Source organism: Astyanax mexicanus, chromosome 17 (genome assembly GCF_023375975.1).
Source record: "Astyanax mexicanus isolate ESR-SI-001 chromosome 17, AstMex3_surface, whole genome shotgun sequence".
NCBI classification, from domain to species: domain Eukaryota; kingdom Metazoa; phylum Chordata; class Actinopteri; order Characiformes; family Acestrorhamphidae; genus Astyanax; species Astyanax mexicanus.
In genome coordinates, this window is record NC_064424.1 from 3,272,457 (window position 1) to 3,290,673 (window position 18,217).

The 18,217-nt window shown below is 37.3% G+C and overlaps 1 protein-coding gene and 1 long non-coding RNA gene across 14 annotated transcripts in view; one reads left to right on the forward strand and one right to left on the reverse strand.

The window, feature by feature from the left end:
* The window catches only part of rai14 (retinoic acid induced 14), a 109,606-nt gene extending 92,336 nt beyond the window's left edge, over nucleotides 1-17,270 (forward strand). For 4 of the 6 annotated variants that reach the window (XM_022666543.2, XM_022666542.2, XM_022666544.2 and 1 more), the window contains 7 exons: nucleotides 1,763-1,852; nucleotides 1,971-2,090; nucleotides 3,994-4,095; nucleotides 5,243-6,901; nucleotides 8,692-8,847; nucleotides 9,957-10,022; nucleotides 12,259-16,602. In XM_022666543.2, the coding sequence (XP_022522264.2) occupies nucleotides 1,763-1,852; nucleotides 1,971-2,090; nucleotides 3,994-4,095; nucleotides 5,243-6,901; nucleotides 8,692-8,847; nucleotides 9,957-10,022; nucleotides 12,259-12,336 (2,271 nt within the window). In that variant the 3' untranslated portion in view covers nucleotides 12,337-16,602. Of the gene's footprint in view, nucleotides 1-1,762; nucleotides 1,853-1,970; nucleotides 2,091-3,993; nucleotides 4,096-5,242; nucleotides 6,902-8,691; nucleotides 8,848-9,956; nucleotides 10,023-12,258 lie in introns of all 6 variants that reach the window. The other 2 variants (XM_022666541.2, XM_022666545.2) reach the window with 2 other exon arrangements.
* Nucleotides 10,603-14,341, reverse strand: LOC125782416 (uncharacterized). 8 transcript variants are annotated; one of them, XR_007425076.1, is made up of 6 exons: nucleotides 14,260-14,341; nucleotides 13,276-13,322; nucleotides 12,074-12,542; nucleotides 11,143-11,338; nucleotides 11,027-11,076; nucleotides 10,603-10,828 (listed from the first exon to the last, which is right to left on the reverse strand). It is a non-coding gene; the product is annotated as an uncharacterized LOC125782416 (long non-coding RNA). The 8 variants fall into 8 exon arrangements; XR_007425072.1 differs by having other exon boundaries at nucleotides 10,603-10,691; nucleotides 10,941-11,076; XR_007425074.1 differs by lacking the exon at nucleotides 10,603-10,828 and having other exon boundaries at nucleotides 10,903-11,076; nucleotides 11,143-11,224; nucleotides 11,289-11,334; nucleotides 12,086-12,542.
* Nucleotides 17,271-18,217: the final 947 nt, after the last annotated feature.

Genomic DNA, 18,217 nt, shown 5'->3' on the forward strand with positions numbered 1-18,217 from the left:
TTAGGTTTTAGGGTCAGATAAAATGTTTAGGATATGGTTATGTTGTGTTAGGTTTTTAGGGTTGAGTCATGGTTTAGTGTTAGTTTTTAGGGTTGAGTCATGGTTTAGTGTTAGGTTTTAGGGTCAGATAAAATTTTTAGGATATGGTTATGTTGTGTTAGGTTTTTAGGGTTGAGTCATGGTTTAGTGTTAGTTTTTAGGGTTGAGTCATGGTTTAGTGTTAGGTTTTAGGGTCAGATAAAATTTTTAGGATATGGTTTTATTGTGTTAGGTTTTTAGGGTTGAGTCATGGTTTAGTGTTAGGTTTTAGGGTCAGATAAAATTTTTAGGATATGGTTTTGTTGTGTTAGGTTTTTAGGGTTGAGTCATGGTTTAGTGTTAGTTTTTAGGGTTGAGTCATGGTTTAGTGTTAGGTTTTAGGGTCAGATAATTTTTTTAGGATATGGTTATGTTGTGTTAGGTTTTTACGGTTGAGTCATGGTTTAGTGTTAGTTTTTACGGTTGAGTCATGGTTTAGTGTTAGTTTTTAGGGTTGAGTCATGGTTTAGTGTTAGGTTTTAGGGTCAGATAAAATTTTTAGGATATGGTTTTATTGTGTTAGGTTTTTAGGGTTGAGTCATGGTTTAGTGTTAGGTTTTAGGGTCAGATAAAATTTTTAGGATATGGTTTCGTTGTGTTAGGTTTTTAGGGTTGAGTCATGGTTTAGTGTTAGTTTTTAGGGTTGAGTCATGGTTTAGTGTTAGGTTTTAGGGTCAGATAAAATTTTTAGGATATGGTTTTATTGTGTTAGGTTTTTAGGGTTGAGTCATGGTTTAGTGTTAGGTTTTAGGGTCAGATAAAATTTTTAGGATATGGTTTTGTTGTGTTAGGTTTTTAGGGTTGAGTCATGGTTTAGTGTTAGGTTTTAGGGTCAGATAAAATTTTTAGGATATGGTTTTATTGTGTTAGGTTTTTAGGGTTGAGTCATGGTTTAGTCTTAGGTTTTAGGGTCAGATAAAATTTTTAGGATATGGTTTTATTGTGTTAGGTTTTTAGGGTTGAGTCATGGTTTAGTGTTAGGTTTTAGGGTCAGATAAAATTTTTAGGATATGGTTTCGTTGTGTTAGGTTTTTAGGGTTGAGTCATGGTTTAGTGTTAGTTTTTAGGGTTGAGTCATGGTTTAGTGTTAGGTTTTAGGGTCAGATAAAATTTTTAGGATATGGTTTTATTGTGTTAGGTTTTTAGGGTTGAGTCATGGTTTAGTGTTAGGTTTTAGGGTCAGATAAAATTTTTAGGATATGGTTTCGTTGTGTTAGGTTTTTAGGGTTGAGTCATGGTTTAGTGTTAGTTTTTACGGTTGAGTCATGGTTTAGTGTTAGGTTTTACGGTTGAGTCATGGTTTAGTGTTAGGTTTTAGAGTTAGATTAAAGGTTTAGTGTTATGGTTTGGTTTAGGGTTAAGTCAAAGTTTTAGGATATGGTTTTGTTTAGTGTTAGGTTTTTAGGGCTAAGTCATGGTTTAGTGTGAGGTTTTAGAGTTAGATTAAAGTCTAAGGTTAGGTTTCAGGATTGATGGTCAAAGTCAGGGTTAGGTGTTGGGTTAGGTTCTATACAGAGTAAATTATATTCAGCTGAGATTTAAGTTGCATTTAATAGAGTTGAAGATTAATTGAGCATCTAAAATGGACCCTGGATTATTATAATATGCATTATTATAATTACTGCATTGTCTCTTCGGTGTATAGGTCTATGTTTAAATTAGTCTTTTTCTGTCCTTTTTCTAGTTGGCTGGAATCGTCTCTCCACCTTATTTGACCCCGACTGAAACTCCGGTATCGAGTAAAAGTGATTTATCCAGGAGGTTCAATTACAAGGTAAAGTACGCTGCAGGCGCCGGGCCCTGCTTATCCGTTCTGAGGGGGACTGAAGAGCAGCGCCCCCTGAGAGAGTCGCCGCTCTCTGAGGGTTTATGGCTGTGCTGTGCGTTTGCAGGAGGAGGAACTGAGGAGCGCTGCACTAAAAGAGGAGGTAGAGAAGCTGCAGGAGGAGAAGAGCATGCTGCTGGAGACCATTGAAGATCTGAAGCAGATTGTGGAGCAGACTGAGCCCAAGGCGAGTACAGCACAGCCCTTTAATATTCCCTCATGTTCCCGCAGCTTTGATCCTCAGCCACTCGCTCGCTCTGGAACCCATTTTAACAACCGGCCAGGTAAAGAACCTCGCTCCAGGGAAAGGGACAGCAGACCTCTCTCATCCCGACCCAGAAACACCCAGCTGTTTTGTTTTTGAATTAGAATCGTTCGCTCAGGCTCCAGAAAAAATTGAATGAATTTTGTTGCTGGTTATCTGATGATTTGTCTTCTCTGTAGCTGCTTTCTGGCTCAGAGTACAGGAACTTTACAGGGATCCTGTGAGAAAAGAGTGGTCTGACAATTGGTGGGAACACGGTGGCCTCTATCTTAAACCATGCTCATAGCATGTGGTGATGCTCATTGCTATCTGACACCCCAAAAACAGTCTATTGTCTGGAAACGAGGTGTGTTCAGGTGTGTAAATTGTTGGCATATTGCTATCTTGGCAAAAGAAAACTTTGTTTCTCAGGGGCTCCTGGGGTAATTTTCTCTTTTATGGGGGTCCTCTCTGATTTTATTCCCGTCCAGAACAATCATGTACGTGTTTTTTTTTTAGCATATTAACAGTTTTTCTCTGAACTCTGTGGTCCTCCGGTAATTTTAATCCCGTCCAGATCCACATCTGAGGAGTTTTGTCTCCTCGTGTTTAATAAAATAGCTATTTGTTCACTGCCGCGCACTGTAATTACACTTTTACACAACAGCGAGTGGAAATGGAGGAGCTCCTGAACGAGATGATGTCATGTGATTGAGAAAGCCTTAAAGAATCACTGGTCCTCCTGTTTTTCAACTGTAGTCCAGATGCAATAGTAGTATCACTCAGTAGAAGTGTGCATAATCCCTTCCAGATAGGGCTGTAGACAGATGTCAACAGTCAGATGTTCATTGCTATCTTGGCAGTAAACTTTTACATCAATAATAAACAGAACAAACCAGCATGAACGAGCAGCTCAGTTTCCTCTGCTGAGAAGCACTTGTTGGACACGTCCAGGTAGCTGCACCGTTAAAATAGCACTCCACCAAAGTCAGAGCTCACCTGGCTCTTAAAGAGAATGATGAACATGATTGGTTTATTTCACGTTGCACCCAAAATTAACCACACCCATGATTAATTATGAGTTAGTACATGCCTTTTTGCGAGTTTTGAGCTGCGCAGGGTGTACTTTTCCCGTCATTACAATAGCAAAGACACACTGACAAGCCCTAAATGAAGCTGCACGATGCATGGCTGATTGCTCGCCTGTAGAACGTTAAAATAGGGCACATTTTGTTTGCTGTTGATGATGAATTAGTCAGATTTTTAGTCTTTTTAGAAATACTATTAATTTTAAATCAACAATTAATATAGATGAATAATATATATATATATATATGTAAAAAGAAAAAAAAATACATTTTAAAAAGACCATAAAAACAAACTGACACTTAAAAAGTAAAGAATGTATAAAATATAAATATAAAGAAAAAGATAATAATAAAATATAAATGCAATGCAATTTTTTTCCAATATCGTGCAGTGCTTTACCAGTGCTATGCACTTAGGCTATATAGGCTTAAAGTAAAAAAAAATCATGTGTTCAGAAAGAGTATTATATTCTTAAACATTGTGAATTATATTAGAGTAGACAGGGAAATCTGTTCTTAATGAACATTTTTTTCCCTAAATAATAGGTCTGTGCTTCTTCAGTGTTGCAATGTTAATTAACATCACTCTGTATCGATTTCGCTCATTCAAACAGCCTGAAAATGATTTTAAAAGCTCAGTTTTAACTCTCTACTTGCTAAAAAAAAATGTTGGGTTAAAATCGAGCTTGTTCTCATAATGAAAGTTATAAAAAGGTCCTTAAACTAAGCCCTGTTTTTGTTTTTTTGTGTGTTAACAGACTGAGCATTGTGGGAATGTTGGCTCAACATTGGTTGCTAACCTACAAGCTAAGGTGGCCTCCCTTTCCCTGGAAAACCAAAAGCTCGCCCAGATAATCAAGGTAATCACTTTGCAAAAAGCAAACCCATGATTAATTAAGAGAATTAGTATATATCTTTTGCGTGGTTTGAGCCACGCGAGGTGTACTTTTCCTGTCGTTACGATAGCAAAGACGCACTGCCACACTGCCCTAAATCAAGCTGCACGCTGCACAGTTGATGGCTCGCCTATAGATCAATAAAATATTGCGCATTTTGTGTTTGCTGTTGATGATGAATTAGTGTGATTCATCATCAACAGCAAGTTGAGTGAGTAATCTGTCTTTAAACGAACCAGAGGAATAAATAACTGGTGTTGTGTTATTCTTATTTATACACAGAAATAAAAGGAATCTGACAACTAAAAAGGCAAACTATTAAAAGTTTGAAACCACCTTCTTATTCAATGTTTTTTATTTTCTTTATTTAATTTATTTTCTACATTGTATGGAAGCATGTGAAGTGCTGTAAGATTTTGGTCAGTGCAGTGTTTTCCTGCAAAATCTTAGAGGACAACTTTTAATAAAAGCTAAATCAAGCAAAATTTGCATTAATTTCTGCATTCTACCGGACAAGTGCATGTTTTATGGTACAATTCTGGATTTAATAGCGCAAATCCCATATTTTACAGGACAGATGCTTGTTTTACTGTGAAATTCTGTATTGTATGACACTTCTGTATTTTGATCACTCACAGAATCTCAAAATAAGTAAAGTAAAACTTCACTTCATCAAATCAAGCAAAATTTAATTGATTTTATACCTTAAGTTTAAACACAAGGATCGATCACTTGACTTGACTCGCGTTATAATGATCCCCCCTCCACCAAACTTTACACGTGATGTTGGTCCACTGTGTTCATGCCTTCCTCTGCTAATGACAACTATTATAGAGATGAGGATTTCATTTTCCAGCAGGACTTGGCACACTGCCCACACTGCATAGCAAAAGTGCCAATTGGTCTTATATAATAATAATATTTACATTTTCTGCGACGCTGTTTTTTGGGGTTTTCGTTGTTTGTGTAAGCCATAATCAATCATCAACGATAAAAGAAATAAACGCTTAAAATAGATCACTCTGTGTGAAATACATGTATATAATATATAATATATGAGTTTCACAGTTTGAACTGAATGAATTTTCTTGTCTTCTATTTCACTAAACAGAAACGTCCAGCGCCTCAGGGAGGAGAAGGTCACGAGGACTCGCGTCCGAACAGCTTCGACTCCAACGTCTCCTACCACTCCACCCACGCAGACTTGGATTACTCCAGCGACATCCACAGCAACACGGGCAATGACGAGCGGGAGCTTCCTGAAGCTCTGCTCACGTCCAGCGCCGATACCTCCATCAGGCACGGCGGGGAGGCCGGCGAGGAGGAAATCGTGCTGCTTAAAGATGCTCTGCAGGGTCTGCAATCAAAACTGCAGGAGTCCAGGCTGGAGAATCGCTCCCTGCAGGCCAGGCTCAAGCCCAACTCGCCCAACTCGCGCACAGAGGAAATTGGAAACGAAGGCACGTCGGAAAGCGTGGCTGAACTGAAGGCCAGGCTCGCAGATACTCAGCGAAAACACCAGGAAGCTCTGGAAGAGATCCAAGCGCTGCGAGTGGAGAGGAGAGCGGCGGGCGTAGGAAGTGCAGGAAGTCAAGGAAGTGAAGGAGAAGATCACGTAGTGCAGAAGTTTCAGTATCTGAAGGGCTGTCTTGAGCAGGAGGTCAAAGACCTGAAGGTGAAGTTGGCGAAGTTACAAGAGGAAAAGGTGCACGATGCTTCCACCATCAAGGACCTGAAGGCTCGTCTCCAGAGCGGACGCCTGGCAGAGGACGAGCGCCAAGAACTGAAGAGTTCCTACGACATTCTGGTGGAGAACGTCAACCAGGAGAAGGCGCTGCTCATTGAGAAGTACAAAGAAGCGCAAGAGGAGATCAAGATCCTGCAGGAAGCCCTGCGTGGCACGGTGCCCGTGGAGGCTGCCGCCAAGGACTTCGATGAGATGAAGACGGAGATGGGCGAGGTTATCGAAGGACTGCAGAGGCGACTGCTGGAGCTCTCGAAATCGTACAGCGACGCCAAAAGCGAACTCAGCGCGGCTCGCAGTCAGCTCCAGACTAAAGTCACCAAAGAGTCCAAGGAGCCCAAAGAGTCCAAGGAGCCCAAAGAGTCCAAGGAGTCTAAGGAGAAACCAAACATGTCCACCTACCTTACTAAAGAGGAGCATGAGCAGAAAACGCAGGAACTCGTTCACAAGATAAAAGATTTACAGAACACTCTAAAGGACACGGAAATCAAGTATCAAGCGACACTAAAAGAATCCTCTCAACTCAAACAAGACGCAGAAGCCCAGGCCCAGTCCTCCGTAGCCCTCGCCGATCACACGCAGGTCGTAGCCTCCATGGGAAGCGCCATCAAGACCCTGGAAGCTGAGGTGGAGTCCCTCAATCAGCAGCTCTCCCAGAAAGCCCTGCAGGTGGACGCGCTGCAGAACAGGCTCACGGTGGAGAAAGACGCGACCCCCGACGATTCGGTCTCCCGGTTGGACCACGAGCAGCTGAGGGAGACCATGGAGGCCGAGGTCAGCCACCTGACCGTCCTGCTGCAGGACGCCCTGAGGAAGCAGGACGAGATGGCGCTGGAGGTGACGGCTGCCTGGCAGGAGGTGAAGGACGGGCGAGGCGAGAAGCAGGCGGCGCAGAAACTGGCTCTGTCTCGAGAGCAGGAGAACAACGCACTCAACTCCAAGTACAAGGAGGCGCAGGACATCATCACGCACCTGAAGAAACAGGTGGAGAACCACGTGAGCTCCGAACGAGAGAAAAATAAAAAGGTGATGGAGCATCTTCTAGCTTTCTTACTATTATTAGGGGTTTTTTTTATGTATCAACATGTTTTGTCTTAACAACTTCATTTCATTTGATTATTTTATTGTATTTGGCCTTATAATATAATTTATTGAAAATTTCATCCCATTTTTCTCCTCAATTTAAAAGGCAAATTGGGTGAATACCACCAGAGCATGCCTCCTCTTATACATGTGAAGCCAAACACCACCTCTTTTAATAATAATAATAATAAACTTTATTTATAAAGCACCTTTCGTACATAAAAATGATGCGGCTCAAATTGCTTTACATTGGGAGAGAATAAGAAATCAAGCACAACAAGCATGCAAGACAACTAAAAAAAAAATGAATGAAAATTATGATAGAATAATAATATAATCAAAACCAGAACCCATGAAGCATTACTGGGTAGTAGGGCTGCACAATGTATCTTATTTGGCATTATAGAAAATCTTATTTCCTTTTATGAAAGGTAATAAAAGCTGCGTAATTAACCAATATAATAAAAAAAATGCATTTTAGCATTTATAATATTGAAATATTGCAGTTACATCCCTGTTTTTTTTTTCATGATTTTGAGTTTGGAATCTCATTTTCAGTATTGCTCATATATTGTTGTTTGAAGATAGATATTGATTTCATTCTGTTTGGCCTTTTAATATCATTTATTTCAAATTTTATCCTGTTTTCTCCTGAATTTGGAAGACCAATTATCCCATAAACTCAGGTAAAAATGACCAGAACATGCCTCCTCTAATACATGTGAAGCCAGACACTACCTCTTTTAGAACTTTTAGAACTGAGTAATAGGGCTGCACAATATATTGTATTAGCGTTTAAGAAAATGGCATTAACTTTTATCAATGGTAATAAACGCAGCATAATTAACCGATACACTAAAAAAAATGCATTTTAGCATTTATCAGATTGCAATATTGCAAAGTCCCACTCTTTTAATCCTCATCTCTAGTGCTTAATTATTGTTTATTCTGTTTTTTTCTAAAGATTGATATTGATTTCATTCTATTTGGTCTTTTAACAGAATTAATTTTTATTTTTATCCTATTTTCTTCTCAATTTGGACGGCCAATTGTCCCACAAACTCATTAGGACTTATCCTATCACTAGTAATGCCCCCAACACTAGAAGGATGAAGACCACCAGAACACGCCTCCTCCAATAAACCACCTCTTTTAGAACTGATTGAGCATTACTGGGTTATAGTGCTGCACAATATATTATATGAGCATTGAAGGAAATGGCATTTACTTTTATAAAAGGTAATAAATGCAAACCAATACAATGAAAAAAAAAACTGCATTTAGCATTTTATTTAATTTTTTGGCCTTTTAATGTGATTTATTTCACATTTTATTCAATTTTTAACTCTTAATTTGGAACAATACAATGCAAAAGCGGCATTTTAGCACATATCAGATTGAAATATTGCAGTTATATCCCTGTTTATCATGATTTTGTGTCTAGAATCTGATCGCTAGTCTGTTAATCCTCATCTATTGTTCATGTATTGTATTTTATTTTTTAAAGATGGATAATTTTTTTTTTTATTTGCCCTTTTAATATAATTTATTAAAATTTGTATTCAATTTCTCCCCAATTTTAAAGGTCAATGGTTTCACAAACTTATTAGGACAGATTGAAATGTTGCAGTTACGTCCCTGTTTATCATGATTTCGAGTCTGGAATCTTATTTCCATTCTGGTAATCCTTATTTATTGCTGATATATATTGTTTTTATTTTGTTTTGTTATAGATTGATGATCTGTCGAAGGAGGTTGGGAAGTTAAAGGATGCTCTGAACAGTCTGTCTCAGCTCTCTTATACAGCCAGCACTCCTAAACGCCAGCAGAACCAGCAGCAGGTGGATTCTCTACAGCAGCAGATCAAGCAGCTGCAGTACCAACTAGCTGTGAGTTTCTATAATCTTCCACCCTGTATAGAACCTTTTACACACAGAGGCAGCTCAGAGTGCTTTACAGAAAGATTAAACACGTAATACAGAAGAAATGTAAAAGAAAGTTACAAGACATTATAATTATAACATTATAACAACAAGACTCAGAAACAGCTTCATTCCGGAAGCTGTAAGACTCTTAAACTCCACTTAACAACACACTGCACTGACACCAAGGACAAATTACTGTTTACTGTTTACAAACATGGTCACTTTACTTGCACTGAGACACTTTATCTCCACTGCTCTAATTCACATTATCATGCTGCTATAGCACACTTGCACTCTGGACTTCATGTTGCTGAACCTTCTACTCTCTATTTATTTTTTTTATTCTTGGGATATTTATCTATCTATTTTGTATATTCTATTTCTTTTATTGTATTCTTTTTTTATCTATATATCTATTAATAACAGCTCTTTGGGTGTAAAACTGGATCATGAGATCACAATTTCGTTCCACCTCATGTACCACATGTGATGCGAATGACAATAAAATCTCCTTGAATCCTTGAATCCTAATTGAAAACTAAGAACAAAAAAATCATTAAAAAAGAACCAACATGGAATTTAAGGCTTTAATTAAAATAATAGAAAATTGCAAAGCAAAGGTAAAAATATGTTTTCTGCCTGTTTTTAAGAGGTTATGAAGAAATTCGTGGATGAAGAAATAATACATTTCCATGGAAACTTATCAAGGATTTTGTCCGCATGTCAAAAATGTTTGATAAATATTCTATTGTGAAAATAAGACGGACAGACAGACTAAGAGGGACTAACAGACAGACTCAGAGAGAGAGAGAGTGAGAGAGACTGAAAGGGACTAAAAGATACAGAGAGATAGAGACTGAGAGTGACTAAGTGACAGACTTAGAGAGAGAGAGAGAGAGAGACTGAGAGGGATTAAGAGAGAGACGCACAAAAAGTGAGAGAGACTAAAAGAGAGGGACTTCTCTAAATGTGATATCTGTAAGAGCCTTAATTAGCCTTCATTTCGTTCACTGTTAAAGTATTTAAAGCATGTCTTTTCTGTGTTTATTTAATATATATTCTCTGTATAACAGGAATCTAAGAAGCAGCACCATGAGATAGTTTCTGTGTACAGGATGCATCTCCTCTACGCTGTACAGGTTCGCTTTTATCATTCATTTCAGTTTTATCAGTATCAGTAGTATTTCTGCTTTTTTTTGGCCAAACACAATGTCTGTTTAAGGTTTATCAAACATTACCTGAACCTTATCTCATCAGCACCAGCACTGATTTATTCACGCTTCATTTTCCTCCAAATTATCTCTACAGTTTCTGCTTCTCTCTCTCACACACACACACACACACACACACAATCCTCCTTTCTCATACACAGACACACCACTCTTATACACTCACACTCTCATGCTATCTCTAATATACACACACTCTTACACTTTCTCTCTACACCTCACTCATACTCTCAAAACCACTCACACACACACACACACACACAAACACGCTTAATTCAAGTTGGCTTTATTTGACTTTTTCGATAACAATGTTGCACCGAAACATCAAAAGCAGATTGTGAGATGTTTATCAATGAAAACATTAACAAAAACATCAATAAATTAGACAACATTTATTAAACATTGAAAAACAACAGAGAACAGAAAGTAAAATACAGTTCTTCAGACTGTGGTCTGTTATAACTGCACCATGCTCTATCTCACTCTCCATCTTTCACTTCTCTCACTCTTTCTACATCTCACACTTTATACAGAACACATGCTCTACCCCTCTCACACACTCTACATCTAACACTCTACCTCTCACACACTCTCTACCTCTCTACACCTCTCAGTTCAGTTCAACAGTGCTTTATTGGCATGAATGTAAGAGTCAAACCTATTGCCAAAGCATAAAACACCTCTCACACTCTCTACCTCTCTCACACTCTCTACCTCTCTCTAGCTCTCTACACCCCTCACTCTCTACATCTCTCTCTACCTCTCTCACTCTCTCTACCTCTCACACACTCTCTACATCTCACACTCTCTACTTCTCACACTCTCTACCTCTCTCACTCTCTCTACATCTCACACTCTCTACCTCTCTCACTCTCTCTACATCTCACACTCTCTACCTCTCTCACACTCTCTACATCTCACACTCTCTACCTCTCTCACTCTCTCTACCTCTCACTCTCTACCTCTCTCACTCTCTCTACATCTCACTCTCTCTACATCTCACACTCTCTACCTCTCTCACTCTCTCTACCTCTCACTCTCTACCTCTCTCACTCTCTCTACCTCTCACTCTCTACCTCTCTCACTCTCTCTACATCTCACACTCTCTACCTCTCTCACTCTCTCTACCTCTCACTCTCTACCTCTCTCACTCTCTCTACATCTCACACTCTCTACCTCTCACTCTCTACCTCTCACACTCTCTACCTCTCACACTCTCTACCTCTCTCACTCTCTCTACATCTCACTCTACACCCCTCACTCTCTACATCTCACTCTACCTCTCTCACACTCTCTACATCTCACACACTCTACCTCTCTCACACTCTCTACATCTCACACACTCTACCTCTCTCACACTCTCTACCTCTCTCACACTCTACCTCTCTCACTCTCTACATCTCACTCTACCTCTCTCACTCTCTACATCTCACACTCTACATCTCACTCTACCTCTCTCACACTCTACCTCTCTCACACTCTACATCTCACTCTACCTCTCTCACTCTCTCTACATCTCACACTCTCTACCTCTCTCACTCTCTCTACATCTCTCACACTCTACCTCTCTCACACTCTACATCTCACTCTACCTCTCTCACTCTCTCTACATCTCACACTCTCTACCTCTCTCACTCTCTCTACCTCTCACACTCTCTATCTCTCTCAACCTCTCTCACTCTCTCTACATCTCACACTCTCTACCTCTCTCACACTCTACCTCTCTCACACTCTACACCTCTCTCACTCTCTACATCTCACTCTACACATCTCACACTTTCTACCTCTCACACTCTCTACATCTCACTCTACCTCTCTCACACTCTCTACCTCTCACACTCTCTACATCTCACTCTACCTCTCTCACACTCTCTACCTCTCACACTCTCTCTACATCTAACACTCTACACCCTCACTCTCTCTAGCTCTCTACATCTCACTCTACCTCTCTCACTCTCTACCACTCTCTCTACATCTCACAATCTCAACATCTATGAGAAGTAGAGAGATAAGTGTGTAAGTGAGAGACGACACACTCACGTAACTCAGCGCATTACAATATTCTAATTTAAGAATAATTTATATGTATAACTGTAACAGTGTTGTTCTCGGCTAAGTTAATATATACTGTGATTTTGTGTTTCAGGGTCAGATGGATGAAGATGTGCAGAAAGCCCTGAAACAGATTCTAATGATGTGCAAAATGCCAGCAGAGGCCAAGTGATGATGATGAGGGGGCTGATGACACTGTGGTCGTGGATGTGCTAACGGCCAATGCCAAAATAAAAGTCCTATAAGGAAACTCGCACTTGATCCGTCCGTCCGTCCGTCCGTATATCAATCCGTCCGTTTCAGTGGTTTAATCAGTGGGATTGGGTCTGATCAGCTGGTTTTGCTTGTAGAACAGCAGACAATCAGTCCAAACTCCTGCTGAAGAAGTTTGAGACGTAGTGTTTAAGTTTATATATTGTGAAATATATATATATATATAAATAGAAGTAAAGAACAATGATCATCTTTGTCAGTCATTTTCATTTTGCGTTTGGATGAAAGCCTTTCAGAATCCTTAAGCACAAATGCATGAGTTTTACGATAGCATCTTCTTCTACTTGATGATAAAACAGAGCAGCGAAAAGTTACATTAGTTTGTTTTTTTGTTTTGTTTTGTTAGGAGTCAGAGCTGTTGCAGTGTCTGCATGCTGTTAAAGGCGTTTTTGTTTTAGTAATTATGTGCTGTAAAATATTTTGTATTTTTTTAGACTCCTCCTTTTGAACGTCATCGTTTGTGGAAGGAAGTACTTGTACTTGTGTAACAGATGCACTTTGCTATGCAGATTTCTCTCTCTTTCTCTGTCTGTCTATCTGTTTTTCTATCTTTTCTGCAGTGCTATTCTGCTGCTTCTATGCTCTGCCATAGCCGGGACACAGAGACCGTGTCCATGTGCCTGTGCTGATTAGTCTCTTTATGTACATTCACGATAAAAGTAGGGCTGCAACTGATGATTATTTTTATTTTTTAGTTGACTAATCTAACGATTATTTTTTTGGATTAGTCTGCGATTATTTCTGCCATGTCCATCTCTAAAAATGATAGAAACAGCTGAACATGAGATTTAAAAGGCATTTAAATGTCTGGATGTTGTTTAAACAAAGTCAGACTTACCCATCTCCCATTGTGCATCTGTCCCCAGCACTTCGTTTAATGCAGTACTGTTAGAAAATAATGATTAGTCGACAAATTTAAATAATCGACATTGTCGATTATATCGACTAATCGTTGCAGCTCTAGATAAAAGCAGGAAAAAGTGGCCCAAATCTGATTTTCTGACCAAATTCGATGTTTTTTTTGCCTTTTTTTATGTGACCCACATCAGACATTGGTCTGAACTGGTCTGTGTAACTAAAGCACATGCACTAAAAAGCAGCATAGTGTTGGCACCCCTACATTTTGTTCCAGAAAATAAAGTATTTCTCCCAGAAAATTATTGCAATTACACATTTTGTTATACATATGTTTATTTCCTTTGTGTGTGTTGGAACACCACAAAAAAACAGAGTAAAAAAGGGAAATTTGTCAATTTTACACAAAACTCAAAACAAAACTGGTACCTTTTCAATATTGAGGGTAAATAACTGTTTCAAGCATGTGATGCTCATTCAAACTCACCTGTGATACGTGACAGGTGTAACTTGTCACAGGTGAGTTACTGTGGAGTGCAAAAGAAGAATGATCCAAAATTCCAGGTGAGACGTGTAAGAAGCTTGTAGACGGTTATTTTTGCAAACAAATATTAATTTGAGGGTGCCAATAATTGTGTCCGGCCAATTTTTGGAGTTTTGTGTAAAATTGTCAAATTTGCCTTTTTTTTTTTCCTGTTTTTTTGTGTGTTGTTCCAATACACACAAAGGAAATAAACATGTGTATAACAAAACGTGTGTAATTGCAATAATTTTCTGGAAGAAATTCAGGGGTGCACGACACCCTAAATCTAAAATTATTATATAAAAAAATTATTTGAAAGTCAAACAAGTCCTGGATATTAATCTACACACATTTCCCCCCTGAAAACGTTTTAATGTCAAGTAGTCATTAATAGGGGTCACCATGCTAATATTTAGTGTATAGTGTAGTGTATACAGTACATACCTTAGAGTATAAGTGTGCCGTATGCAATTGGGACGCAGCCGCAGTGATGCAGGAGACGTGCAGATGAGATGTTCCAGACTCTTACTGTAGGACTGAAGGTACAAATACAGAATTACTTTACAAAAATTAACTTGTTTAGTGAGTAAAATGTGCCATATAGAATATTATATACAGCGTTATCGAGACTTCAGTTCTGGAATATACAGATTATACATTTTAGAGCATGGAGTAGATTTTTTGTTTTTCTCCACTTTTCATCCACTTTACACTTAATTTGATTAAATCAATTTTTTTTATTTAGAAGCACACTAATAATTAAATATACACTCATCTTTAAAAAAATAAATAAATAAGTGCACTTAAAAGGATTTGACAGAAGTTAAAAGTTACCAGGAACAATGAACAATAAAAAAATATAGCAGAGATATTGATTAATGTGGAGGCCAACGACTGGTTGTAATATAACTGTGGGCCCTTTTTTAGTGATCTATTGCGCATCAATCGATTGCGGGTCGTGCAGCTTGATTTAGGGCGTGTCTGTGTGTTTTTAGTATCGTGAGGACGCAAAAAATATATGCCTTGCGTGGCTCAATTTCTAATACAAAAAAAAATACAGAATTTCTAATTTAATAAGTACGATTGGAGAATTTTTTTGTGTGCTAGTTTGGTGATCTGCGCAAGTGCAGCAGCCAGAACAAGATTCTTTTATGCATTTACAGAGTGAAACACTTCAAACTGTTCATGAGGGTTTTATCAGATTGGATGGGGGACTTAAAATATGTTATTAAAATGGTAATTTGACCTTCAGATTAGAGTATTTTAATCTTGTATGAGTGGATATACCGGAGTGGTGACGTTACATAGAAAAAGAAAACTGACTTGCCTATAAAGATTTTGGTTGTAGAGGTTCCTAATGGTGTTCTATTATTGGTGATCCACTGTGTTTTATTATCAAGCCTAAAGTCAGTGCAGTTTTGTTTTTCCACGGATTTCATTTTCCAGCAGGACTTGGCACACTGCCAAAAGCACTAATTGGTCTTACATAATAATCTAATTTTCGAGACACTGATTTTTGGGGTTTTTATTGGCTGTAAGCCATAATCATCAACAATAAAATAAATAAACGCTTAAAATAGATCACTGTGTGTTTAATACATCTATATAATATGAGTTTCACAGTTTCAACTGAATTACTGAAATTGACAAAGTAACTTTTCATTGATACTTGAACAACTTTTTTTTAGAGATTTTTTTAGACCTTTAGAGGGCAGCAGTATGTGGACTAGCATTGTCCTGTTGAAATAGTGAATTATGCATTAATTCTGTATGTGTAACTCAATAAATATTAAATAGATCAGTCAAAATGACAATTTTTTGTAATTTTATTGTTCCTGGTAACTTTTATCCTAATTCAAAAATATATTTGATGAGCGTTAACACTAGTCTCTACTGTTAATAACGACACTATGGTTTTTATTCTTATTAGAACAGCTTTTAGCAGCTATACATCACAGTGAAATAAACCTTCTGCATACATTTTTTTGTGTCTGTTAAACACTACTTTTATGTTTTTATTTGTGATTTTTATTTTATTTGTCCACTCTCCAATTCGTGATGTTTTATAGTGATTAATAAAGCAATCAGGGCTTTCACAATGCTGGAATTAAGAGTTTAAAAACTGCCATAAATGTACAGCTCTGGGGAAAAAATAAGAGAGCACTTAAAAATGATGAGTTTCTTTGATTTTACAAAAATTAAAAACCTCTGGAATATAATCAAGAGGAAGATGGATGATCACAAGCCATCAAACCACCAAACTGAACTGCTTGAATTTTTGCACCAGGAGTAAAGCAGCATAAAGTTATCCAAAAGCAGTGTGTAAGACTGGTGGAGGAGAACATGATGCCAAGATGCATTAAAAAAAAAACTGTGATTAAAAACCACCAGGGTTATTCCACCAAATATTGATTATTTCTGACCTCTTAAAACTTTATGAATATGAACTTTTTGTTTTCTTTGCATTATTTGAGGTCTGAAAGCTCTGCATCTTTTTGTTGTTATTTCAGCCATTTCTCATTTTCTGTAAATAAATGCTCTAAATGAGAATATTTTTATTTGGGAGAAATGTTGTCTGTAGTTTATAGAATAAAACAACAATGTTCATTTTACTCAAACATAAACCTATAAATAACAAAATCAGAGTAACTGATTCAGAAACTGAAGTGCTCTCTTCATTTTTTTCCAGAGCTGTATTTTACATCTACAGTCAGAACTTTCATAACGTCAACTTTTTTCACACTATACTGTTTTTTCCTAAGAAATAAAGGTCATAAAAAGATTCTATCCTGCTTTTGTTGGGGTAACTGTCTTTACTGTCTAGAGAAAACTCTCTAATGGATTTTGAAACATAGCTGTGAGGATTTGATTGCATTCAGCATTAGCACTGTCACACTGCAAAAACTGAAATCTTACCAAGTTAATTCCTCTTATATTTATACTAGATTTGTCACATTTTTGCATTGTCAGAATTTTATAAATACATTCAACTTATTTTTAACTTGCAGTACCAGTCAAAAGTTTGGACACACCTTAAATTCAGGGGTTTATCATTATTTAAAAAAATGTTCTGCCTTGTAGATTAATACTAAACTCATTTAAACTATAAAGAAACACATTTTTTCAGTCAGTTTTATGAGGTAGAATCACCTGGAATTCAGGCTTTCAGTTAACAGCTGTGCTGCTGAACTCATCAAGAGTTAATTACTAGAATTTCTTGTCTCTTAATAAAGTGTTTGAGAGCATCAGTTAAAGTAAAGTAGTGAAGAGGTAGAGTTACAGGTATACAGTGAATAGTGAATATTTGAGTAATGTTCGAATCCAGATTATGAGAAAAAATACTTTATGTATGAATTTCAAGAACTTTAAAAGTATCTTCAAGTGCAGTCGCCGCAAAGACCGTCCCTTCGTAGTCTGTATCACTTCAGTATTCATTAATATAAATAAATAAATAATAATAATAATACTTAAAAAAAAAATAAAAAAAAACATTAAATGAGAAGGTGTGTCCAAACTTTTGACTGGTACTATATATTTTTTGTAATTTAATCTACTGATAGTGTCGTATTCCTTATTCCACTGGCAGATATTTTTTTCTTGTTTTAAGCATCATTTCTTGACAAAAAATAAATGGTCTGACGGTAGAATCAGACAATTTTATTAGATTAAATAATTTAAAACAAGTAGGTACATTAATAGAATTGAATCTGAATCTAAAAATCTAAAAATGATTAAAGATGTTAGATATTTAGATATTTTCATATAAGAGGATTTCACTTAAGATATATATTTTTTTGCAGTGCAGGATGTTGGATGATGGTGGATAACTTCACCTTTTTAACACTAACTTTCCAACTCATCCCATCCATACAAGTATTGAATGGAGCTCCATCCATCCATCCAGAGAAGACAGTTCCACTGTTCCACAGCTCAATACTGGGGTTTATACCTTTAGAATAGCTATACCTATTCTATTGGCAATACTCCTCTACTACAGGGACTAGACCAGCTGTTAATATGTAGGATATTATATTTATATAAATTTTAATATGGTAAAATGACACCTTCTGTGGACTTTTTATCTGTGGCCTTCAATAAATCTGACCTGTATTTTTGCTGAAACTCCAGTTTATAATTGCTGAGTTTAATTAAAGCCTGTAATTAATTGTAATTAAATAATTGTTAATTGGCAATCAGCTCCTGTTTCCTCTGAACTGATACTGATACAGTGGGTTATTTTAATAGTCCTGTATTTCTCACGTTTTGTGTTTTGTACATTTATTTAAAGCTATTTCTGTGCTTATTTTTTCAGGCATGTGTTTGTATTTTTTAGGACTTTGTATTAGAGAAGTTTGAAGTTTCTCTGCTAATAATTATTTTTCCTAATGTTTACAAAAAATAA